Source organism: Tamandua tetradactyla, chromosome 13 (genome assembly GCF_023851605.1).
Source record: "Tamandua tetradactyla isolate mTamTet1 chromosome 13, mTamTet1.pri, whole genome shotgun sequence".
NCBI lineage: Eukaryota > Metazoa > Chordata > Mammalia > Pilosa > Myrmecophagidae > Tamandua > Tamandua tetradactyla.
The window spans coordinates 78,575,111-78,601,342 of record NC_135339.1 but is presented as its reverse complement, the minus strand read 5'-3'; the positions used below and the strand labels follow the sequence as shown (position 1 = coordinate 78,601,342).

Here is a 26,232-nt window from a genome sequence, read left to right as displayed (position 1 = left end):
CACCCTCAAGCTGCTACTTTCCAGCCATCAAAATTGTAGCTATTGTTCAACTCAAGATAATATGTCTGCTATAATGTTGGTAGTAGGGGTGCACTCTTACCTCCACACAATTGAAGACTTTGTGTAAGTATGTGCATGTGTGCATGTGTGCGTGTGCGTGTGTGTATATAGACACATTCCTATATTTAGTACATTTATTATATAGTGCCACAAAGAGAAAATAGGAAATTTCAACTTACGGATCTTTTGTAGGCACATTACATAAAATAATACTTAAGCTCCCTGTCCCAAAAGTCTAACAAGATGCACTGTCTGATTTGTTCTGGTTAGAAGTTTTGAATATTCAGCTATTCTTATGACATAAAATAGGCAGAACTTAGTTGTAAAACGATGAGCACTCTTACTTGAAAGTTGTTTGGATTTTCATTAGTGTACAGGAGGAAATGAGTGTTGACATCTTCTGGGGCCCAGGGCAATAGTTTGAGGGGTCTTTCCAGAGTTCCTGCCCATGGGGAGTCGTCACTGAAGCAGCCTAGCCTTGGGAAGCAGACTTCTTTCCCTGCAATCACCCAGAAGCATTTTGTGTTAGTTAGATTCAGTTGTCAACTTGGCCAGGTGAGCATACCTAGTTCTGTTGCTGCGGATACAAACCAATGGTATGTGAACCTCATCTGTTGCTAATTACATCTGCAGTCGGCTAGGAGGCGTGTCTGCTGCAATGAGCGCCGTTTGACTTAATTGGCTGGTGCTTAAATGAGAGAACGCAATGTAGCACAGCCTAGCAGCTCGGCATTCCTCATCTCAGCACTTTTGCAGCTCAGCCCAGGCCTTTGGAGATGCAGAAGGAAGTCACCCCGGGGAAGGTTGTTGGAACCCAGGGGCCTGGAGAGAAGACCAGCAGAGACCATCCTGTGCCTTCCACGTAAGAAAGAACCTCAGTGGAAAGTTAGCTGCCTTTCCTCTGAAGAACCAACAAAATAAATAACCTTTTATTAAAAGCCAATCCGTCTCTGGTGTGTTGCATTCCGGCAGCTAGCAAACCAGAACACATTTCAAGGACATTAGTTTAACCAGATGTTTTTTTTAGTGGTCACTCTCCTGAAATACGCACTGTTACATTTGGTGACAGATTTTCTTCCTCTATACCCAAACACCCTCATCCATACACTCACAAATCAACTTCAAAAGTGAACATCCTGTGGAAGACAGGACTGCCGCTTCACATTTCCACCATGCAGGACTGCCTGCTTCCCCTGCATCCCTGCTCAGCCCTCTCAACTGGGGTGGCTGTCTGCAGCATTGGAGACGAGGAAAGGGTGGCCTTGTATCCCCAGGTCTTGGTGGAGGGGTTGAGGTTCTCAACTCATTGCCACCTTCCAGCTTTGTGTTTTGGGATTAGAGCTTAAGTTTCATTTAAGGGCTAAAACCTTCTCTCTTTACCTTGGATTCCCACGATGAAACTACTCACAAAAAATCAAAATGAATAAAAAAAATTAAAAGTCCAAGTTTTAACATAGCTCCAGGCTTTAATGCTATTCATAAAGGAACAACTCAAAGGAAGGGTTCTCAAGGAACGTGAAGTCCAGAATAATAATAGGAGTAGGCATCGGAGCTGTTGTGGTGGCTGCTTTCAAAATCTTACTATGGGCCAGGTGTTGGATAAGATGATTTACAGGACTTATTTTACATAAATCTCACCAGGACCCTATGAGAGGGGGGTTTCATCATCCTCATTTCACAGATGAAGATACTGAAGCACAGAGGGGTAAAGGAATTTGCTGAGGGTAATATAGCTGTCAGTGGTGGAGCCAGGGTTCAAATCCTACACTTGACTCCAGGCTATGGTTACCAGATTTAGCAAATAAAACTATGAAACATTCACTTAAATTTGAATTTCAGATAAATAACAGATGTTTTTACAATAAGTATGTCCCATATTCAGTGTTTGTCTGGGGTTCACATTGAACTGGGTGTCCCGGGCTTTAACTGACAAGCCTACTTCAGCACGTGTGCCCGTAGCCTTGCTGTCCCCTCGCTCTCATCCTGATCCTCCTGGTGGCTCAAAGTCACCGTCACAGATTGCTTGACAGTATTGAGCAGTGGGTCTTTCCCGGCACCACAGAAATACATTTTCTTACCTGTCACTGTCCCCAGCAGCAGCGAGAGTGTCCAAATTAGCAGCATCTAAATAAAATAAAAAATATGATTGAGTCTGGCTAAATAAGTTTTTCAAAAATTTGAATAATTCAAGTTCAGTTAGATCTTGGGAAGTGGGAAATGGGTAAATTCTAATAAATTCGGCCTGGAAACACATTCCTAGCGCACGCGGCAGTTCCATTCGGTTCTACGCACACCCAGATATGCCTAATGGCTATTTTATAGGCAAAGTTTCTTTTCAATAGTTTCAGGGGAAAGTGGTGTGAAAAGAGAAAAGGTGCCAAGGGTGTATTTCTAATTTAGTAATAGATAAATGAAGATAACAGAGTAGGGAAAGTTTATTCCACAGTACTTGTGAGAGGATGAGAAGTGGGTAGATACGCAAAGTTCTTTTCCCATGGGATTGCATTGGGCTCAGAATCACCTTAATTTCATCATCATGGAGGTTCTAGTCTGTCCCCTCTCACGTTTCAAATGCTCTGTGCAGGTCTGTGAGCATGTGTGACACCAAATGTTTCCACAGCTTTGATACCAGCTGTCTTAGAAACAAATATGAAAAGCTCATGAGCACATGCAGTTTTTGTATAATCTTGCCTTACTCTCAGAAACAGTGAAATAGAGGCAAATTTTCAAGAGTTCATTCCTTTTAGGAAACCAGTTGATATTTTAATGGTCCACAGAACTAACTTCTTTTTCAGCAAAAGCCTGGCAAAAAAAAATAAACAAGCTAAAGAAAGGAACTGGGGATACTGCCAAGAGCTTGGGGAGGGGGGCATCAGTGATCATACCACCAGACAAAATTATGACTGAGAGAGAAGTAAACTGATACCTAGGAAAAAATATGGCCTGTGAAAAGTAATCAGAAAGAAAAGTGTTTGGTAGAAAAGAATTAGGATGGCCAGATTGTGGTAGATAGTTTAAAATAATTTTTTTAAGGATTGCAGTGGGATACCATATCCTTAAAAGATGGGGGCCATTCAGCCTGGCAGGTAAACAGATATTAGGTTGAACCATTTGAAATCACCACTTTTTTAGGTCAAAAATGGGCAAATAATAATTCAGTCCCCTGACAAAGTTTACAGGTACAGAAAAGAACAATAAAATTTTTGTGTGTGAGGAAATTTCCAGAAAGCTTGGTAAGAGGAATGTTAAAATAAGGACAGAAGGCACAAGGAAATGATTCCTGGATGGGAGACAGCAGCAAATTCCCACTTAATTCTTCATCTAATCACCTCCCAATTAGGCTTGTTCTACTTTCTGCTGTAAGATCTCTTCCCTCAGAATTTCCTTCAGTGCAGACCCATAGCCGTCAGTTGTAGAACATAAACTCAGAGAAGGCTGGAACTTTCTCAGACTTTTGTTGTGCTATCTTAGCATTTATCCCAGTGTTTGACATAGAGCAGGCCCTTAATATATCCTAACACATGAGAATGTGAGTATGAAACGTAATTTATTTTTAATAGTTACTACAATAACAATCACCTACAAAATATTATAATAAAGCACTATGATTTTATGACCCTCTTTTACCAAAACCAGCAAAAAACCAGAAACTTTTAAGAACCAAAGTCTTGGATTGCTTCAGCGTTTAGTTGTGGCACTGCTAATATTAACCCTGCAGTCAAAACTCATTGGAGCAAGGGTGGGCCATGATGGCTCAGCAGGCAGCGTACTTGCCTGCCATGCCAGAGACTCAGGTTCAATTCCTGGTGCTATCCCATGTAAAAAACAAAGAAAATTGGAATGAATGTTCACTCTGGGGTTTACCATGAAGTAATTTTTAAGTTTCATGTGAATTACCAAATAATTTTCAAAAAACTTTGAGGTTGGCATTTTATATTATAAAAGCTAATCCATAATCAGAGTAACATTTGTTCAATATAAACTACAGAATTAAAACCAAAAGTTACCAAATTCTGAAACAGAGACTAGAATCCTTGGAAGTTCCTTTGAAAACTGAAGAAGGTTCAAATTTTAGAATGTCTTGGGAAGATTTAATTTCCCAAATTGTTATAAGAGCTGAGAAGGTCATGGTTGCATAATCCACAGTCTATCATGTCAGTTCTGGATGAGTGAGTTCCCTTAAATTCAATCCTGCTGAACACTTCAGCCAGGGTGAAATTTTATGAATCGAATTGTTTCACTCAGGCCACTAACATGCTACCTAGGCATGTCTATATAATGCGGCAAATGTTGCTGGCATTTCCCTAAACAGATAAGAACTAGACCCTATTTCCCAATCTCCCTTGTAGGTAAGGTGGGACTACATGAAACATGAGAGAAACAGAGCTGCACCAGGTCCCGTCCTGCCTTTTCTCATGGCCTTCCATGTGCCTCCCTTTCAAGCACAATGCAAACAACCCCAAGCAAACTTGCAGGCCAGTGTTGAGGCTGACAGAGCCACAAAGTAGAAAGAGTCTGGGTTCCCTGCTTGGAAGAAAGCTATCCATCATTCACAAACATCCATTCTGAGTTTTATATGAGCAAGAAATAAACTCTTATTGTGTTAAGCCTCTGAGATTTCAGGGTTATAGCGACAAGTATTCATTACTATAGAGTACTTTTTTAATACACTGATTCCTCCCACTTTCATGAACAGTTTAGGTACAAAATATCCAATCCTGGCCTGGAAATTGCACTATGAGATTTGGATGGCACTTACACATAACACTAATATTTTGACAATTTTTTAAATAATGCTTAATTTTCTTGCCACCCCCAAATTATAAAAATTAACTGCCCAATTCTTCACTCGCTTTGGTAGAATTTTTATTTTAATGTGCATCTTTCAGTCCAATCCTTGATGGTGACCACTGTTTCACAGGCAAAGTGAAATTTCATGGAAATTCATCCAATGTCGCCTGCCACAGGAGTAAGGAATGGCCAATGGTAACTGCTGCACAGAGAGAACAAATTTACTGGTATTTACCGTAATTTACCAGTCTCTTCCTCTCACTCTTCCTTAGATGTGTACGGTGTTTTACTGTACTCCAGAGTTTCAAAATAGTTAATTCAGACAGTTTCTGCCTGTTTAATAGTTGTTCTGTGGAGCTTCCTATTCTGCCATCTTCCCACAATTCTCAGGTTTTAATGCCATATGGTATCTGGGGAAGAGCTGCCTTGGCTCTGTCACCCTTGTGGGGTCCACCTTCTAGCCTGAAGCAACAAAGGCTAGTGGAGAGCAGATTTTGATGCTAGCTCCAGTCTATCAACCTGTGGTATTTGAGAGTCTCCAATGTATTCAGCACATTTTGATGCTCCAACATCACATAAATTGCATCTTGGGATCCAAGCAACATTGGATAGTTTTTCATGAAACCTTGGAGTATCATATGACCTCAGATTGCTTATGAAACAATGGTCACCTTTCTATCGCCTGGGAAGTAGAGGGGGCATTAAAACACCAATAAGTAGGGGAACTTCTAAGGGGATTAGTAGGCACAAGCCAGGATAAGACACAAGCCCAGAAAAGACTCTGTACTTTGCATCTGGCTTAGGCTGACATGCCTGACAGGAGGGCTGAACTTTGGTGGTAGCACCAGACAAAGCAAAGCCAATATGCTTAGAAGGTAAAAGGTGTTTTTTGCTAAGATTTGCTTGATTTTGTAAATTCCTGACACTCAAGAAAATCTCTATTATACCACCAGCTGGTTACAAACTCAAAAAAACAGTTATCTCAGGGAATAAATCCCACACTTAACATTTAAAAATATTCAAATGTGCAATATGCACCAAAATATTAAAAAGACAAACACAGAATTAGGAAGTCATTGCCCAAACAGAAAATATCAATGAAGAAGACCAGACAGTGGACATACTGGACAAAGATGTTTAAAAAAATGATCTTCAATATGCTAAAGGAGTTGACAGCAAATACAGAGAAATAAAAGACATAAGGATAACAATGAATGAACAATATTAGAATCTCAATAAAGGGATAGAAATTGTAAACACAAACCAAACAGAACTACTAGAGTTGAAGACCACAGTAACTGAAATGAAAATTTCCCAGGAGGATTTCAATAACAGACAGGAGACAGTAGAAGAAAACATCAGCAAACTTGAAGACAAAACAATTGAAATGAGTCAGGCTGAGGAACAGAAAGAAAAAAGAATTATAAAAAGGGAAAATAGCCTAAGAGACCTCTGGGACACCATCAAGCTCACCAATATATGCATTATGGGAGTTCTGGAAGGAAAAGAAAGAAAGTAACAGAAAGAATATTCAAAGAAATAATAATAATGTCCCAAATTTAGCAAAAGATGTGATTATGCACATCCAAAAAGCTCAGAGAATACCTAGCAGGATAAACCTGAAGAAAAATATGCCTAGTCACAAAATATAATCAAACTGTCAAATGCAAAGGACAAAAGCTGAGGGAGTTCCTCACCACTAGACATGTTCTTAAGCAATGCTAAAGGGAATTTTCAGACTGAAATGAAAGGACAGTAGACAATGGTGCAGAGGGGCATAAGGAAATAAAGACCTGCAGTAAAGGTGGCCATTTGAGTAATTATAAATGCTAGTACAAGTGTACTGTATTTTTTGGTATGTAACTATACCTCTTCCTCCCTACAAGTGCTAAAATGTAAATGCATGAAAAGTAATGATAAACCTATGGTTTGGGACATATAATGTACAAAGTTATAATTTGTAACAAGTATTTTTAAAAGGTGGGGGTATAGAAATAGTATATGTATACACTCTTGAGTTACGTTGATATCAAATCAAATATGATTGTTATATATTTAAAATGTTAAATTTTAGCCCCATTGTAACTCTAAGGAAAATACATGAAAAATACATTCAGATGGAAATGAGATAGGGTTCGATATGGTACAATACAAAAAAATTATCAAAGTAAGCATTAAGAGGAGAATTGAGGGTAAAAAAAAATGTATGCAACCTAGAAAGACTAAGTAACAAAATGGCAAAAGAAATTCTTGCATTATCAATAATAACTTTAAATGTAAATAGATTAAACACTCGGTCAAAAGACAGAAATAGGCAGAATGGATAAAAAACATGACCTAACTATACATGGTTATAAGGGACTCAACATAAATTCAAAGATATAAGTAGGTTGAAAGTGAATGGCTAGAAAAAATATTCCATGCAGGCAGTAACCAAAAGAATGCTAGGATAGCTATACTACTATTAGATATAATAGATTTTTGGTAAAAAAAAAACAAAAACAGGTATAAGAGACAAAGGAGGTCATTTTACATTGATAAAGTTCATTTTACACTTCTTATATCAATAAGAAGATACAATAATTACAAATATATTTGCACCTAGAGTAGAGCCCCAAAATATATGAAGCAAATACTGACAGATTTCAAGGGAGAAATAGATGGTTCTATATTAAGAGTAGGAGACTTCACTACACCACTTTCAATAATGGACAGAACAGAAGAATTATAAGGAAATGAAAGACGTGAATAATATTCCAAACCAGCTGGACCTAACAGACATATATAGAACACTTACCCACCAAGAACAGAATACACACCTTAGTGCCCACTAACCATTCTACAGGACAGACCATATCTTAGGCCATAAAAAAAAAACCACAATAAATTTTAAAATACTGAAATCATACAATATATCCTCTCTCACCTCAATGGGATGAAGCTAGAAATCAGTAGCACAAGGAGAAATGGAAACTTCACAAATAGGTGGAAATTAAACAATCTATTCTTTAAAAACCAATGGGTTAAAGAAGAAATCACAAGGAAAATTAGGAAATATCTTGAAGAAAATGAAAATGCAACATACCCAAATTTGTGGAATGTAGCAAAGACAGGGCAGAGAGGGAAATTTATAGCTCTAAGTGCCACATTTAAAAGGAAGAAAGATTTCAAATCAGAGACCCAACCTCAAAATTGGAAGAACTGGGCAAAGAGCAAACTAAACCCAAAGCAAACAAAAGGAAGGTTATTTCCTGGTTAGAATGAACATAAATAATATAAAGGGCAAAAGTAATATAAAGAGAGCTGTGGTGCATATTGGCTCCCTCCACTGTGGACGGACTTGGCTGCATGGCAGCCACCTGTTCTGCCGTGGTCTTGGGACCAGCTGTATGATGAGGTCACTATCTTCAATGAATAAGCATATTTTCTTTCTGTGGTGTTCTTGGTCACACATTTCTGGAGTTTCTGAAGGGCAGTGGAGATTACTGCCAAGCCCAGCATGCCCACCATGCAGACAAGTGAACTGTAGACATTTACTGCTGCTGCACCAAGGAACCTGGACACAGAAGCATTGAATTGAAATCTGCAGAGCATTTTATCAGAGTTCTGACGTGGATGGGGTAAACCTCAGTGCACTCCTATATATTGCCTCAGTGTTCCTGATTGAAGAATTGCTGTTTCTTGTTAGGAGGTTCATTTCCCATTACTCCCTGCTTCATACTCAAACCACTGAGAATTTCAAGTGGAGTTTATCAAAGTAGACTTTGGTTTCTTTATGTCATTTCTGCATTTAATTTTTAAAATTCTTTTATAACTGTATTGAGTGTTTTTTAACTAAATTAACATGGCTCAAATGAACCACCCAGCCTCTGTGGAAGTCACATACAAGAAAATGAGATTTCTTATTAGACACAATCCAACTAATGCAACTTTAAGCAAGTGTATAGAAGAACTTAAGAAATATGGAGCTACCACAACAGTAAGAGTATGTATAGTAACTATAATGCTGGTCTTGGCAGAAAGAAGGCACCCATGTTCTTGACTGACCTTTTGATGATGGTGCACTGTTGATGATTGACTAAATCTTGTAAAAACTAAATTTGGGGAAGAACCTGGCAACTGCATTGCTGTACATTGTGTTGCAGTTTTGGGAGAGCAGCAGTGCTTATTGTCGTAGCATTGATTGAAGGTAGAATGAAATATTTAGATGTAGTACAGTTCACAGCACAAAAGTAGTATGGAGTTTTTAACAGCAAGCAACTTTTGTCTTTGGAGAAGTACTGCCCTATAATGTGGCCATGTTTCAAAGACCCCAGTGGTCAGGAAAGAGGTGTTGCAATCAATAAAACTGGGCGCGGGATGCTATTGCCTTGAAAGTGGAACTTGACAGAGGAAGGTCCTAAGTTGTCAAACATATTAGCCCCAACATGTTGGTGGATAAGACTAGTGAAATTCCCATAGGAGTACTGAAAATCAGTTTTACCATGCTACCAGTTTGACACAATTGCAACCTCCAGTTTGGGTTACAATCAGCCTATTTAGATACTTAGCAAAAGATTCTTGCTGGTCAGCATTTAAAGTGGGCTTATCATTTGTGACAACTGATCTTTCAGTAATCATGCAGTATTGAGTTATATCTTCTTTAAATTAATTCCTATGCCAGCATCTCATCAGAAATTTAGAGAGATTAGGCCCAAAAATACCCAGCACAATATTGGTATATTTGTAGTATCACACAGAACTTAAAATTCCAGGAACTATGAACACTCTAGACCATATGTGGTCAGTCATTTCAAACATTGAAAGTAGGGCCTGTATGGGTATTCGTCTGTTCTCTTTATGTTTACATCTCCAACACTCATGTCAGTATAATTCAAGTATGTGAGACATTGAATTTTGTTGGATTTTTACCGAGTCTTACAGTGATCATTTAATGTCTACCTATAAAACTCATTTTGTGACATAACAGAAACCCCATTTTGAAAATCTACATTTGTCTTTAATGTCTCCAGACAAAAAAAGGTGTACAGTTAATTTAATGTTGGCAGTTTAGGGTGCAACTTAACTGGAAGGGTGTGACAAATGAACAGGAGGGAGCTATTAGATATTTTTAGTAAAATGTTGATTTTGTATTGTGCAGAAAATGTAGAATATACTTTTTAATTTAGCAAGTTTTTTTAAAAGAAGAGATGCTAAAAGGAAGAGATGCTTTGTTAGTAACCACAATAATTCTTTTTTTTTATTTTTTGGGGGTGCATGGTCGGGGAATCAAACCCAGGTCTCTCGTGTGAAAGGCGAGCATTCTACTACTGAACCACCCATGTACCTTTATAATAATTCTTAATAATAAAATTCCTGGAATTCTTATAATTTATTTCCATACCTATTGGCAATTGCTTACAATTATAATTTTTGTTTGCAGTGTGATTTTTTTCCCTTATCTTCCCAACCTCTCTTGCAAGAAAAAAGTAGTTTCCTGCTAATGATTCAGCAGACATCTAATATTTTATATGCCTTTTGAGATGTGAAACTTAGTATTTGGATATTTGATAATTTGTTTTATTATGCAATTGATAAAGTGGTGATGTGTATTAATGTTAGTACAGTCATACATTTATACTGTCTGGGAATGTGTGGTTATAGTTCTATGGTGGAAATAAGTTGTCAGTGTTCACCAGTGTGAGAGCCTCAACATCTAAATAATAAATGATGAAATGCAGAAAAAAATAGAGAAATAGTAGAAATATTAAACAAAAAAATCAATGGAACTTCATTACACAAACAGTAAACCCCAAGTTAAACTGTGGACTATAGTTATTAGAACAATTATAAAAATGTGCTTTCATCAATTGCAACAAATATACCATGTCAATGCAAGGTGCAAATAATAGTGTGGTATATAGGAATCCTGTATATTATGAATACTTTTTCTTTAAAACCCACAGTAGCTCTAAAACAAAAAATAAACAGAATCAACAGAACCAAAATTTGGTTCTTTGAAAAGATCAATAAAATTGACAAAACTTTAGCTAGGCTAATGAAGAAAAAAAGAGAGAGGACACAAATAACTAACATCAGAAATGCAAAGGGAGATATTACTATCAACCCCACTGAAATAAAAAGGACTAGAAGATACTATGGGTCGGGCCATGGTGGCTCAGTGGCAGAGCACTTGCCTGCCATGCTGGAGACCTGGGTTCGATTCCCAGTGCCTGCCCATGCAAAAAAAAAAAAAAAGAAGATACTATGAACAACTGTACACCAACAAATTTGATAACTTAGATGAAATGGATACAAACTGCCTATACAGACTAAAGAAGAAATAGATCACCTCAATAAACAATAACAACAACAAAAAAAACAGTAAACAGTTTGAATCAGCAATCAAAAACCTTCCGAAAAGGAAAGCCCAGGACCAGCTGGTTCACAGGGGAATTTTAGTAAACATTCCAGGAAAAATTTAAACCAATCCTGTTCTATAGCGTCCAAAAAACTGAAAAGGAAGGAATACTCTCTATTTCATTCTACTAGGGCAAAATCACCTTCAAAGCCAGATAAAGATACTACAAGAAAAGAAAATTACAGACTAAATTCTCTTATGCATATAGACACAAAAGTTCTCTACAAAATACTAGCAAATCAAATTCAACAGCACATTAAAAACAATTATACACCATGATCAAGTGGGATTTATGCCTGGTATGCAAGGACAAACCAACATAAGAAAATCAATTAATGCAATACACCACATTAACAGAATTGCATTAGTCAGGGTTCTCCAGGGAAAGAGATATATATCTGTAAATATGAGATTTTTTATATTTAATAAGAATTGTCTCACAGCAACTGTGGGGATGCAAAGCGCAAAATTCCATTGGGTACACTGACAGCCAGGAAGTTCAATGATGGTCCTTGAGAAATTCACCAGGAGAAGCTTGCTGGCTGAAGAAGAGACAGAAATTCTCTCTTCTGACTGCTGAAGTCATCACTTCTCCTTTTAAATCCTTCAACTGATTGAATGAGACATCTCTCATTGTTGAGGGCAGTGTCCTCAGCTGATTGTAGATATAATCAGCCATAGATTTAATCAACTTATTGATGATTCAAATCTATGAAGTGTCCTCACAATCAGGCCAATCTTAACAATCAGGCCAATCTTGCTTGAGCAAACAACAGGGCACCATGACCTAACCAGTTGACACATGAACTCAAATTGACACATGAAATCAACCATCACAAGAATGAAGGCGAAAAGCTACATAATCATCTCAATTACCATAAGAAACAGATTTGACAAAATCCAGCATCCCTACTTGATAAAAATACTTAGAATACTAGGAAGAGAATGAAACTTCTTTAACACGATAAAGGGCATATATGGAAAACCCTCAGTTGACATTAAACTGAATGGTGAAATGCAGAAAGCTTTCCCTCTACAATCAAGAACAAGACAAGATGACAATTGTTAGTCAACATTTTACTTGACGTTCTAGCCAGAATAAATAAGCAAGAAGAGCAAATAAAAAGTATCCAAATTGGAAAGGAAGAAATAAACTTTCCCTGTTTGCCAATGACATGGCCCTATATACAGAGAAATCTAAAAGAAAAATCCTCAACAAGATCCTCGAGCTAATAAATGAATTCAACAGGGTAGCGGGTTACAAGATCAACAGAAGATCAGTAGTGCTTCTATACACTTGCAATGCATAATCAGAAGAAGAATCAAGAAAAAAAATTCATTAAAAATAGTAACTAAAAGAATCAAATATCTAGGTATAAATATAATCAAAGGTTTAAATGACTTGTACACAGTTACAAAACACTACAAAAAAATCAAAGAAGATTTGCCATTTGACATGGAAGAACATTCTATGTTCATGGATTGGAAGGCTAAATATTGTAACGATGTCAATTCTACCAAAGCAATTTACAGATACAATGCAATCCCAATAAAAATTCAAACAGTCTGCTTTGCAGAAATGGAAATGCCAATCATCAAATTTATATGTAAGGTAAGTGGACTCCAATAGTCAAAGCCATCTCGAATAAGAAGAACAAAGTTGGAGATCTCACATGTCCCAATCCTAAAGCTCTGGACAATGAAAACAGCATGACACTAGAACAAGTACAGCTGTAGAAAACAAAGGAATCATAGTAAGCATTCAGAAATCAACCCTCACATTTATGGCCAACTGATTTATGGCAAAGACGACTCAATTGGGAAAGAATAGTCTCTTCAACAAATGGTGCTGGGAAAAGTGGTTCTTAATTTGCAATAAAAAGACAGAGGAACACTACCTCACACTATACACAAAAAAACGTATCAAAGATCTTAATATAAGAGGCAGAACTATCAAACTCCTAGAAGAAAATGTGAGGAAGCATCTTCAGGATATTGTGTCAGGCAATGGTACCTTAGACTTTAAGCACAAAGCACAAGCAAAAAAAGAAAAAATTGATAAATGGGACCTTATGTGCATCGAAGGACTTTCTCATGAATGTAAAATACAATCTACACAACAGTAGAAAGTATTTGGTATCACATATCTGATAAGGGTTTAATCTCTAGAATACATAAAAAAAAATCATTCAATCAACAACAAAAAAATGACAAAATAACCCAATTTAAAAATGGGCCAAAACCTTGAATAGGTAGTTCTCCAAACAAGACAAAAAAATGGCCAAAAAGTACATCAAAAGATGCTCAACATCATTAGCCATTAGTGAAAGGCATATCTAAACCACAGGTACCATTTCAAACCCAGGAGAATGGCTCTACTTAAAGAAACAGAAAAGCACCCATATTGGAGAGGATGTGAAGAAACAGAACCTCTCATTCATTGGTGGTGGCAACATGAAATTGTGCAGCCCCTGTGGAAGACAGTTTGGCAGTTTCTCCTAAGGTAAGTATAGAAATACCATGTGACCTGCCAATCCCTCTTTTAGGTATATACTGAAAAGAACAGAAAGCAAGGATTCCAACAGGTATTTGCTCACTGATTTTCATAGCAGCAGTAGCACAATTGCCAAAAGATGCAAGCAACCCTAGTGTCCTCCACTGATGAATGGATAAACAAAACTTGGTATATACAACACAATGGAATATTATTCAGCCCTTAAAATGAATGGCTCTGTTCTGATACATGACAGAACATAGATGAACCATGAAGAATTCTGTGGAGTGTAATAAGCCAGGCACAAAAGAACAAATATTGCATGATCTCACTGGTATGAAATAATTAGAAAAAGAAAACTCATAGTCAGCGTATAGAATATACATTATAAGGGGACAGAGTAGGGTTAGAGAATAGGGAGTTATGGTTGAAAATACACAGTTCCTATTTTGAATGATGAAAAATTTTTGGTTAATGGATGGTGGTGATGGTAGTACAACATTGTGAACATAATTAGCAGCAGTCAATTATATATTTAAATGTGGTATAAGAAGAGATTTTAGGTTACAAAGATCACGAGAATAAATTTTTTAAAAATCCATACAATTGTATCACACAGTGAACTCTAAATTATACTACATACTATTGGTTATAGTACAATTATGGAAATGTGCTCTCATCAATTGTAACAAATGTATCTAACAATGGAATGTGTCAATGATATGATGGTATGAGTGAATGCTGCATTTTATGACTTTTTTATACACCCACAACTTCTCTATTTAAAAAACAAGGGGTGGGCCCTTGTTTAAAATGATTCTACATGTGTTTGCCTCACTAGAGCATTACATAACATTGACCCTGAAACCTTTCATGAATAAAAACAGCAAACGTGGTAGTTCCTAATTCCAAGTAGCTATGTTTGCAGATGAGTTAAAATATTGACTCTGAAAGTTATGTTTAGATTGTGATTCTGGCCACTTTTTATGCCAAACTCCAGGTAAGGGAAAAAAAGGTGCTGAAACACCTGTGTGGTTAGCTAACCAGATGTTAGTCAAGTGAGGTCTCATTTACTGAACCTTTGCCTGGCCTATCCTCCCCTTATCCCACTCAGCCTACAGACAGGGCCATCGACGGGAGGGAGGCTATACTCACATGACAATGCCAAAATTTTCTAAGCAAAAAAACCCTGCCATGATCTGGAGGTTGTTATTGCTTTACTCTTTCCAAATCAACCACACCATGAAATGTGAGTAGTCTAGCCCATTGTTAACCTTTGCAGGAAAACTATAGTCAATCTCCTCCTTTATGCATGGAGATAGATGACACTGTGCAATAAAATAACAACCATATTTAATATTTTATAGCTTTAATTATTTGGTTTTAAATGCTTAAATTTTTTCACATATAAAATCTCCCACAGTGTCTGTGAAAGTTTAACTATTTGTCTCACGAAGAAAGTGAGGCTCAGAGGGTTTAAGCCCCCCATCCAAGGCCACACAGTTGGTAAGAGACAAATTCCCTCCACTGCCTCAGATGACTTGTTGGTGTTAATCCACAGAAGCTCATGTTCTCCCAGGCTTTGTCAGCTCTAGAGTTTATCTAAAAATTGGCCAGGAGTAAGTATAGCTGGAGCTTTGAGTATGAATATACATGCACATGTCTAAAAATGATTATCTTCTTCCCAAAACAAATTCACACACATATTTTGGGGTAACCAATTTTTTTTTGCTTTATTTGTATTTTTCTTTACTTCTTTAAAGGCAGCAAATAGAAAATTTAACAAATAGAAATATAAATCTTGTGACAATGACGATGACAGTCATTTCTTTCCTGGGCTATCATGGCAGCCTTCTAACTGCCCTACTGTTCCTTCTCTTGTGCGTCTTCCACACATTGGCAGAAGTCAATTCTAAAATGCACACTGGCCTTGCAATTGTCATTTCCAAAACCCTAGCCCTCCTTCCCCTGCTATGTGCTTTCCAGCTTAGCAGAGCCCAATAGAAACAACGCCAGCCACATAAATAACTTAAAATTTTCTGGTAGCTACATTTAAAAAAAAAGGAGAGGTGAAATTAATTTTGATTATGTACTGTATGTAATTGAATATTTCCAAAATATTATCAATCAAAAATATGACACAACTAACATTTCCAGAGGTCAATGGCACATGTGGCTACTGTATTCGACAACATTATACTATGTTAAACTCTCACTTTTTAACGTGATAAATAAGGCTCTGGCTGATTCCTCCTAGGTTTCTGACCACACACACTTCACGCATACACATTTGGACCTTTTTCTAGCCATTATGCTCTCCTTTTAAAATATAAACACTCAAAGGATTTGGATAGAAGCCAAAATAGGGTACTTAAAATATAGAAAAACAAGATTTCCAGATGCCATTTAGAAGCAAGAAAGGGAAAGTAGTCAGAGACACAAAATTCAACACACCTAGTGATCACAGCTTGGATATGGGGAGCTGTGATGAAGGTGAAAAAGAAGATAAGTTAAAAAAAAAAAGAAAAGAAAAATAAGACAGTCAATACTTTGTGTCAATATTTTGCTATTCTTTTGATTCCACACCTAAGATATTTGGGGATTGAACACAGAAATGCTCTGTGATGTCCCAAAAAGATGCAGGCCAAGACACAGTCTCTCACACTGTGTACATTATACAATGAACTTTGTAAGGCAAATAGAAAAATCTGTTTCAACAGTTATTAAAATTTTAATGTAAATGATTTAAAATCTGAGGGACTTCTACATGACGAAGCAACAGGAGCCAGACTTGACTTTTTACCATAAACAATTAAAAAACTAGATAGAATATATGAAAAATGGTTTTCAGTGATGGGGCAACCAGCTGTGCAAGAATATGATAAATGTGAAAAAGGAAACAAACAAGTTCAGCCCTGCGATCACTCCAGCTATATGTCCAGAGGCATTTCCTGGACCTCAGAACAGAGAGGGGGAGTTCAGGCAGAACATGGCAGACTTATTGAATTGAGGAGATTGAGATCAAAGTTCAGGGAAGTTGAAGTAGTTGAAGTTTACAGAGCAGAGTACTGGGGAGGAGGAAGCTACAAAGAAAAAACCACCATAAATTGGAATGTTTGTCTATATGAGACACTGACAAAATACTAAACTGTGTGCTGAGCATAGTGTGTTAGTCATGGTTATGAAGGGAATAGAACCAATAGAAAATATCTGTAAGTATTGTAAGATTTTGCAGAAGTGTTGCATGCAACTGTGCAGATGTACAAATCCAATCCTATAGAGTAGGCTAGAAGTGGGCAAACACAACAAATACCCTGGTAAATTACCCAGGAGGGATTGTCTGGATAAACTAGGGATGAAAATTCCCTCCAGGACTGCTGCTGAAGTCATCTCTTTTCCTTATAAATCCTTCAACTGATTATATCTCTCACTGTCGAAGCCATTCCAGTGGATTGTAAATGTAATCCACCATAGATTCAATCAACTTATTGATGATTAAAAACCACAGAATGTACTCACAGTAACAATCATGTAAGTCTTGCTTGTCTAAACATCTGGGCACCAGAAGCTGCCCAAGTTGACACATGAACTCAACCATGACAAGAATGAAGGGGAAAATCCACATAATCCTATAAATTACCATAGAAAAGGGATTTGACAAAATCCAGAGACCCCTGGTTGATAAAAACACTTAAAAAATGAGGCAGGAAATGAATCATATCTTCAACATGAAAAAGGGCATATATGGAAAACCCACAGCTGACATTATTTTGAATGGTGAAAGACAGAAAGCATTCCCTCTACCATCAGGAACACGATAAGGATGGCCATTGCTGTTGTTACTCAACATTTTACTTGACATTCTAGCCAGAATAAATAAGCAAGAAAAACAAATAAAAAGCATACAAATTGGCAAAGAAGTAAGCTTTCCCTGTTTGCCAATGACATAGTCCTACATACAGAGAAACCTAGAAGAAAAATCCTCAACAAAGCTCCTAAGTTAATAAATGAATTCAGTAAGTTAATGGGCTACAAGAGCAACACCTCAAGGTCAGTAGTGTCTCTATACACTAGCAAACAACAATGAGAAGAAGAAGTCAGGAAAAAGTTCCATTTAAAGTAGCAACTAAAAGAAATATCTAGGAATAAATGTAACTACGGTTATAAAGGACTTGAACACAAAATCTATAAAATAGTACTAAAAAAATCAAAGAAGATTTGCCATTTGACACAGAGGACATTATATGTTCATGGCTTAGAAGACCAAATATTGTAACAATGTCAATTCCACCCAACTCAATTTACAGATTCAATGCAATCCCGATCAAAATTCCAATAACCTGCTTTGCAGAAATGGAAAAACCAACCCCCAAATTTATATGTAAGGTAAGAGGTCTCAATTAGCTGAAGACATCTTGAAAAAAATGAAGCAGAGATCTTATATGTCCCAGTCTTAAAGCTAATTAAAATGTCACGATACTTAAAACAGCATGGTACTGGTACAAAAAAGCTATATAGAAAAATGAAGCTGATTTGGATAGGACTAGGGTAAATCAGAATACTGGATAAAGGATGATATGGTCCATACTTTCAAACATCAACCTCTGTGCAAGACCAAAGGGAGAGATATTTAGTGCAAAATTTATATTTTTGGCAGTACATTATCTAATTTAACTTGTATGGTCAGTTTACTTGACCACCGTAATTACATGGAATCTTAAACAAGGTGTGAGATCTTGTTAGTTTGTACAGGTTAGTGTGATGCTCCAATATATCCCAGAGTAATCTGAGCAGAGAATAAAAAGGTATTTCCAAAGTCCTCTTGGGGGACTTGGGAGGAAGTGGGAAATACTAAACTTCCTTATTTGGAGAATTCCTGATATTTTTGCAAGCAGTGGCGACAACCAATTCAATAGGGCAAGCCCTCAATCTGGGTCTTGTCCCTGTGAGACTTATTCCTGCAAAGAAGAAGCTAAGCCTACTGATAATTATGCTTAAGTGTCACCCCCCAGAGAACCTCTTTTGCTGCTAAGATGTAGGCCCTCTCTCTGAGCCTACTCGACAGGTGAACTTACTACCTTACCCTCTATGTGGGACATGACTCCCAAGGATTAGCCAGGACCCAGCATCATGGGATCGAGAAAGCCTTCTTGACCAAAATGGGGAAGAGAGAAATGAGACAAAATAAGGTTTCAGTGGCTGAGAAATTTCAAACAGAACTGAGAGGTTATCTTGGAGGTTATTCTTATGCATTATATAGATATCCCTTTTTAGTTTATGGTGTATTACAGTGGTTAGAGGGAGTACCTGAAACTTTTGAACTGTGTTGCAGTAGCCTTGATTCTGGAAGACAACTATATAAATATACAGCTTTTACAATGTGACTGTGTGATTGTGAAAACCTTGTGCTTGATACTTCTTTTATACAGGGTATGGACAAATGAGTAAAAAAAAATAAGGATAAAAAAGTAAGTAAATAATGGTGAGATAAAGGGTAAAAACAGGGTATATTGAAATACTGGTGATCAATGAGAGGAAATGGTAGGTAAGGAGTATGGGATGTATTAATTTTTTTTTTCTTTTTCTGAAATTATGTAAAAGTTCTCAAAATGATCATGGTGATGAATAAAAAATTATGCAATCATATTGTGACCACTGGTTATATAATATGTTTGTATGTATGCATGTGAAGATTTCTCAATAACTTTATTTTTTTAAAAAGACATCATGTGGAGTGTAATAAGACAGGCACAAAAGGACAAATATTGTATGAGCTCACTGATATGTAATAATGAGAAGAAAAACTCTTAGAGTCAGAATCTATTATAAAGGTTATAAAGGTTACCAGGGGGTAGAGGGGGCAGGGAATAGGAGTTACAGCTGTAAATACACAGAGTTTCTATTTTGGATGATAGAAAATTTTTGGTAATGGATAGTGGTGATGGTAGTACAGCATTGTTAACATAATTAGCAGTAGTCAATTATATATTTGAATGTGACTAAAATGGGAAATTTATGTTGCATTTGTGTTACAAGAATAAAATATTTTTTAAATTCCATGAAATGGCACCATACAGTGAAAACTAAATTAAACCAGGGACTATTGTTACTAAATTAAAATTATGAAAATGTGCTTCCATCAGCTGTAACAATTGCACCACACTAATGCAAGGTGTTAATAATAGGATGGTATATGGAAACTCTGTATTTTATGCATGAATTTTTTTTAAACCCACAATTTCTCTATTTAGAAAACTGAGGTAGGCCCTTGTCTAAAATGATTCTACATCTGTCTGCCTCACTAGAGCATTACATAACATTGAATCGGAAACCTTCCATGAATAAAAACAGCAAACGTGGCAGTTCTTAATTCCAAATAGTCATGTTTGCAAAGGAGTTAAAATATTGACTCTGAAAGGTATGTTTAGGCTGTGATTCTGGCCTTTTATGCCAAACTTCAGGTAAGGAAAAGAAAGGCACTGGAACAACTGTGCGGTCAGATAACCAACATGTTAGTTGAGTGAGGTCTTATTTACTTAACCTTTACCTGGTCTATCATCCCTTTTATCCAGTTCAACCTACTGCCAGGGCCATCAATGGGAGGGGTTGATGCCAAAATTCCCTAAGTAAAAAAACACCATGCTTCACTCCTTCCAAAGCAACCACCCTACAAAGTGTGAGTCATCTAGCCCACCCTTACCTTTGTGGTAAAACTATAGCCAAGCCAACCCTCTTCCTTTATGCATGGAAATGGCTAACTTTGTGGATTAGTGTGTCAGTTTGAATATATTATGTTACCCAGAAAAGCCATGTTTTAATCCTGATCCAATCCTTTGGGGGCGGCTGTTTCTTTAAATCCTGATTCAATAAAGTATGTTGGAAACTTTGATTAGATTATCTCCACAGAGACCTTTGATTAAATGGTGATGTGACTCTGCCCATTCCAGGTGGGTCTTGATTGCTTTACTGGAATCCAACAGAAACCTCATAGCTGACAGAGTCCAGAGCTGACACAGATGCCCTGGTGTCTGGAGCGCAGCAGATATCACCATGAGATGTTAAGCAAGCCGGAATCTGGAGAGAGCCAAGGGCAGCCAAGAGATTAAAGGCAGCCCCAGAAAACCGAATGAGGAACCTCACAGGAACAGAGCTGAAGGCATTGAAGGACCAGCAGAAGCCAGCCACATGAGTACCCAGCTGACAGAGGCATTCCTGACTCAGTGACAGTGAATTAAGGTATCTTTTCCTAGATGCCTTAGTTTGGACAATTTTATAGGCTTAGAAACCGTAAAGTTACAACTAATTAAATTCCCCTTTTTAAAAGCTGCTCCAGTGCTGGTATATTGCAGTCCAGCAGTGTTTGCAAACCAACACAATTAGAATAGCAAGTATACCTAAAATTTTATAGTGTTAATTATTTAGTTTTATGTACTTACTTTCACTTTGCATTTGATTCCCCATTGAACCTGTGAAAGGTAGCTGTTTTTCCTCATAAAGAAAGTAAGACTCAAAGGGTCTGAGTAACTCACCCAAGTTCACATAGTTGGTGAGGGCAAGTTCTTTATTTACACTGGCCTCAGATGACTTCTTTGTGTCAATCTGCACAAGCTAATGTTCTTCTGGTCTTTGTTAGCTCTAGAGTTTATGTAAAAATTGGCCAAGAATAGGTACACCTGGAGGCTTGAGTATGTGTATATACACGTGTCTAAGGATGGGTATCTTCTTTGTAAAACAAATTCACACACATATTTTTGGTTGTTTTATTTGCATTTTACTTTACTACTACAAAGGCAGCAAATGGAAAATTAACCAAATAGAATTACAAGTTTTGTAACCTTGATGATGACAATTATTTCACTCCTAGGCTCTCACAGTAGCCTTCTAACTGCTCTCCTTGACCACAAACTGTCCCTTTTCTTGTCTGTCTTCCACACAATGCCAGAAGTCAGTTCTAAAATGCACACTGGCCATCCAATTGTCATTCCTGAAGCCTTAGCCTTATTCCCCCTGCTAAGTGTTTTCCAGGTTAGCAGAGCCCAATAGAAATATAGCACTGGCAACAAAAATAATTTAAAATTTTTTGTGGAAGCTACATTTTTAAAAAGTGCAAAGAAGAGGTGGAATTAATTTTAATAATATATTGTATTTAATCCAATATATCCAAAATATTGTCATTTCAATATATGGTTCAAGTCACATTTCAAGTGATCAATGGCATATGTGGCTATCTTATTAGCCAGCACAATGCTATGTCAAGCTCACTCTTCTTAACATCACAGATAAGACTTTTCAGAGCTGGTTGGCTCCTCCTAGGCTTCTGACCTCACCCATTTCTCATATCCACACTTTGCTCATTTTCCAGCCATCCTGAACTCCCTTAAAATATAAACTCTCAAGGGGTTTGGAGAAAGAGCCAAACATTGGTTACTTAATAATGAGAAAAAAACATGAGTCTCAGGATGCCATTTAGAAGGAAGAAAGGTCAAATAGGTAGAGACACAAAATTCAACAGACCCAGGGATCACAGCTTGGGTATAGGGAACTGTGAGGAGAGACAAAATGAAGAATATAAGAGATCAATTTTTAAAAAGTAATGAAAGAAAAAATAGGATTAAATCAATAATTTGTATCAGCATTTTTTTTTTTTTGCTCTTTTGGTTCCACACGAGATATTTTGGAATTGAATAATTAGAAATCTTCTGAGACCTCTCACAAAGGAGCAGATCAAGACACAGGCTCTCACACCATGTACATTTCACAACCAACCTTGTAAGGCAAATAGAAAAATCTATTTCAAAAGTTATTCACATTTTAATTTAAATTTTTTAAATTCTGAGGGACTTCTATTTCTAGTCATGACTAAGCACCTGGGACTTTTCTTTTATTATAAATAATTAAATGGCTAGATAAAATATGTGAAATAATCCTTTCCAGAGACTGGACAACCAGAAGTACAAGACTGTGACAAATAAGAAAAAGGAAACGTAAGTTCAGCCCTACAATCACTCCATCCATATGCTCAGAACCATTTCCTGGACCCCAGAACAGAGAGAGAGAATTCAAGCAGACCACGGCTGACCCACTGAGCAGAGGAGACAGATCAGAGTTCAGGGAGTATGAAGTAGTTGAAATTTACAGAGCAGAATACTGGAGAGGAGGAAGCTACAAAGATTAAGACCACCAGAACTTGGCAAAGTGATCTACGTGATCACTGACAGAATATTAAACTATGCATGCAGAGAGTAAGACTGCATGAAGCTAGTCAAAGAACAACTAGCAAAGACAAAACAATTCCTTGAGCTCACACTTGTTTGGGAGGCATTAAAGTCCAAACTAACACAGTAAGACATTTCATTGAACAAACAGGGCACTCAGTAGACATCCAAAAATCCCATGCCTTAGAAGGAGGGATAAAATAGACCTATCATAAATGCTTATCTCAATCTGCCTTTACAAAGCATAAAAACAAATCTCAACAATATTAAGCTGATCTGTAAGTAAGTTAACTGCCTGCCCCTGACAGATAAAATTTAAACAGCTACAATTCTCTTTAAAAGAAAACTATAATGTACTCAGTAATGTAGTCTTATTGCCCAGCATTGAAATACAAATTATTGGGCATAGTAAGAAGCAGGCTTCTCACAAAAGGAGCAACTTATCAGTCAATAGAAACAAATCCAGAAATGATAGAGATAATAAAATTAACAAAGAAAGACACTGAAACAGTTTTTATAAATATGTTCAAGATTTAAAGGAAAACATGAACATAATGAGAGAAATGGAAACTATTAAGCATTGACTTAAAAGCAGATTATTCACAGGTTAGTAAACTGAAGACATAGTGATAGAAACTATCCAAACTGAAGTATAGAGAAAAAAGACTGAAAATCTGAGCAGAGCCCTGGTGACCTGTGGGACCACAATAAGCAGTTTAATATACACGTAATTGGAGTCCTGGGCAAGGGGTTGGTGATATTAAACAAAATATTTTAAGAAATAATGCTGAAAATGTCCACTATTGAATTTTTATTTTCCATTAAAATTTTTTTTAATATAACAGCTTTACTCATATATAATTTATATACTATACAATTCACCCATTTAAAATGTACAATACAATGGCTTTTAGTGTGTTCACAGAGTTTGTGCCACCATAACCACAATCCATTTTAGAACATTTCATCACCCCCAAAAGAAACCCCATGCCCTTTAGCAGTCCAGGGATTTTCTTTTGTGTATTAAGATGACCCTGAAAATTCTGACCAAACCCAGCAACTAATAGATATGTTTATCTCTGCTCCTTCCCAAAGTCTCACTAAACTGCAGTAAAGGAGTAAAAACAAAACAAAATCAAGAAGAAGAAAAAAGCAAGCATAAAACCCCAAGGAAAACTACAATGAGCAGAAGAGGTGATAACAGCAAGTGACCCTAATAAAATTTTGGAAACTGGGCAGGGAGCGGAGAAATAGTAACAGACAGAACAGACAGTGTTGAAAGTTAAGAGCCTCCCAGGGATGATAGGCACAAGCTGATGTGCACTGCAGGACTCGAGAACGGTACAGAAATGTGAGCCATCTCCTACCTGAAAGCAGGTAAGCTGAGTGGGACTGCAGAGTAGAATCTGATCATCAGGGAATTGGTTGAAAACTTTTAAAGGGGGAGGTAATTCCTCAGGTTCCTTCTTTAACTCAATGTGGCCAGGCAACATCCCCCATCCCCAACATAAGACCCGAGGCTTATTTCCTGGGCTGGCTGGAGATGCTGGGCACAGCTCAGAGTGCAGTGAGTGAGGCATCGAACCAAAATATGAGGAATCTTTCATATTCCTACAGAAAGATGAAAGCCTTGGTTTCCAACCCCCCCCCCCCCCATCTCGGAGTGCCAGATATATATCCTCTGTGTAGGAGATTTGAGGATCCCTCCATTGGGAAACTGATTAGCCAGGACAAAAGATCTACAGGTACTGGCATTTGGGGATCCCCTATGTCTCCCCTTCAGTCACCCTATCTTGAACTCCTCCTGAACTCTGAACTTACAAACAAGATTTTGGTGCTTTCTCCTAAATATGCACAGATAACCAGGGATGGCCAGACATCCAAGGAAAACCTCTGAGATGAAAGAGCCCAAAAAAGCAACTTGGAAGAAACAGACAATGTAGGGGACAGAGAGAATGCCAACAAAATAAATAAATAAACCATTCACTATTAGCTAACATCTTCAGAGAAGATAAGAAATGAAATTGCATATTGAAGTGAGGTTTCTAGAAAAAAGTATCACTCGAAGAACAAGAAAGAGCCTCCTGGATATTAAAAACAAGATGGCACAAGCAAATAAATAAATAAATAAATAAATAAATAAATAAAAGGGATGAAAGATAGAATTGCCAAAATCTGCCCAAAAGTAAGGGAGAGGGAAGGATACTGGAATTAGAAATAAGAACAAAAAAGAAAGCAAATGAAAGGAATGATCAATAACTGTACCAGAATGAGGAAACAAGAGGGGAGGGGATTATCAAAAAAAAAAAAAAAGACAAACTGTATTAATTTCACAAGATTAGAAGGGCATGCATTTTCATACTGAAAGGCTTACCAAGTGCTCAGCACAATAAATATAAATGTGGAGGCTGGGGAAGGGAGCAAGTGACCCACAACACAAGAGAGTCCAGGATAAAAATTAGACCAGAACAAGAGGACTTTTTCTTTTCTTTTTTTTTTTTTTTCACAGCAGGATAATTTTTTTTTATTAATTAAAAAAAATTAACAACAAACAAAACATTAAGATATTCCATTCTACACATACAATCAGTAATTCTTAATATCATCACATAGTTGCATATTCATCATTTCTTAGAACATTTGCATTGATTTAGAAAAAGACATAAAAAGAAATAAAAAGACAACAGAAAAAGAAATAAAATGATAACAGAGAAAAAAAAGATATACATACATAGGGAAAGAGGACTTTTTCCTAGCAAAGTTGGGAAGATACAAGCTCAGTGTTCTGGAAGCCATTTCTCCCAGGGTTTGGAGAAAGTCCATTTACTTTATCCAGAAGCAGAGAGAAGAGATGGGGAGGGAGAATCCTGCAAGCGAAACTCTGGTTTTGTGAGACTAGCTTCACTCTCCAGTTTATCCTGCTCAGGGTGATGGGGGCCAATTGATCGTTCTTTTGACTGAAAATGCCATGAGAGTTTTGTTTGATCCCTTTCAGCAGGGGTAACAGAGGGATCTGAGCTGCAGGGAGTGCAATGTCTACCATCATTGTAGCAATGAGCAAGCTTCCACATGCACACACATGTACCACAACACAGCTGGTCCCAAGAACGAACTTCATTTACTCATTCGTGACAGCAAATGCTCTTGGACACTTACCACGTTGCAGATGCTGTGCTAGGAACCCTGACATAGTGAAGGAGATCCAGCCTTTGTCCTTCGTGTCCAAAAGCCTACTATAAAGGCAGAAAAACAAGCAACTTTGTAAGTTGATG

The 26,232-nt window shown here is 37.2% G+C and overlaps 1 protein-coding gene across 2 annotated transcripts in view; it reads right to left on the bottom strand.

Moving 5' to 3' along the window:
- LOC143654323 (pancreatic triacylglycerol lipase-like) overlaps positions 1–21,266 on the bottom strand; it is a 42,238-nt gene extending 20,972 nt beyond the window's left edge. Inside the window, exons 1-3 of one of the 2 annotated variants that reach the window (XM_077126132.1) lie at positions 21,182–21,266; positions 2,139–2,184; positions 405–559 (exon numbers count right to left, since the gene is read on the bottom strand). In XM_077126132.1, coding sequence (XP_076982247.1) covers positions 405–559; positions 2,139–2,184; positions 21,182–21,238 — 258 coding nt within the window. In that variant the 5' untranslated portion in view covers positions 21,239–21,266. Of the gene's footprint in view, positions 1–404; positions 560–2,138; positions 2,185–11,692; positions 11,930–21,181 lie in introns of those variants that run through there. The other variant, XM_077126131.1, reaches the window with a different exon arrangement.
- Between the last annotated feature and the right edge of the window lie 4,966 nt (positions 21,267–26,232).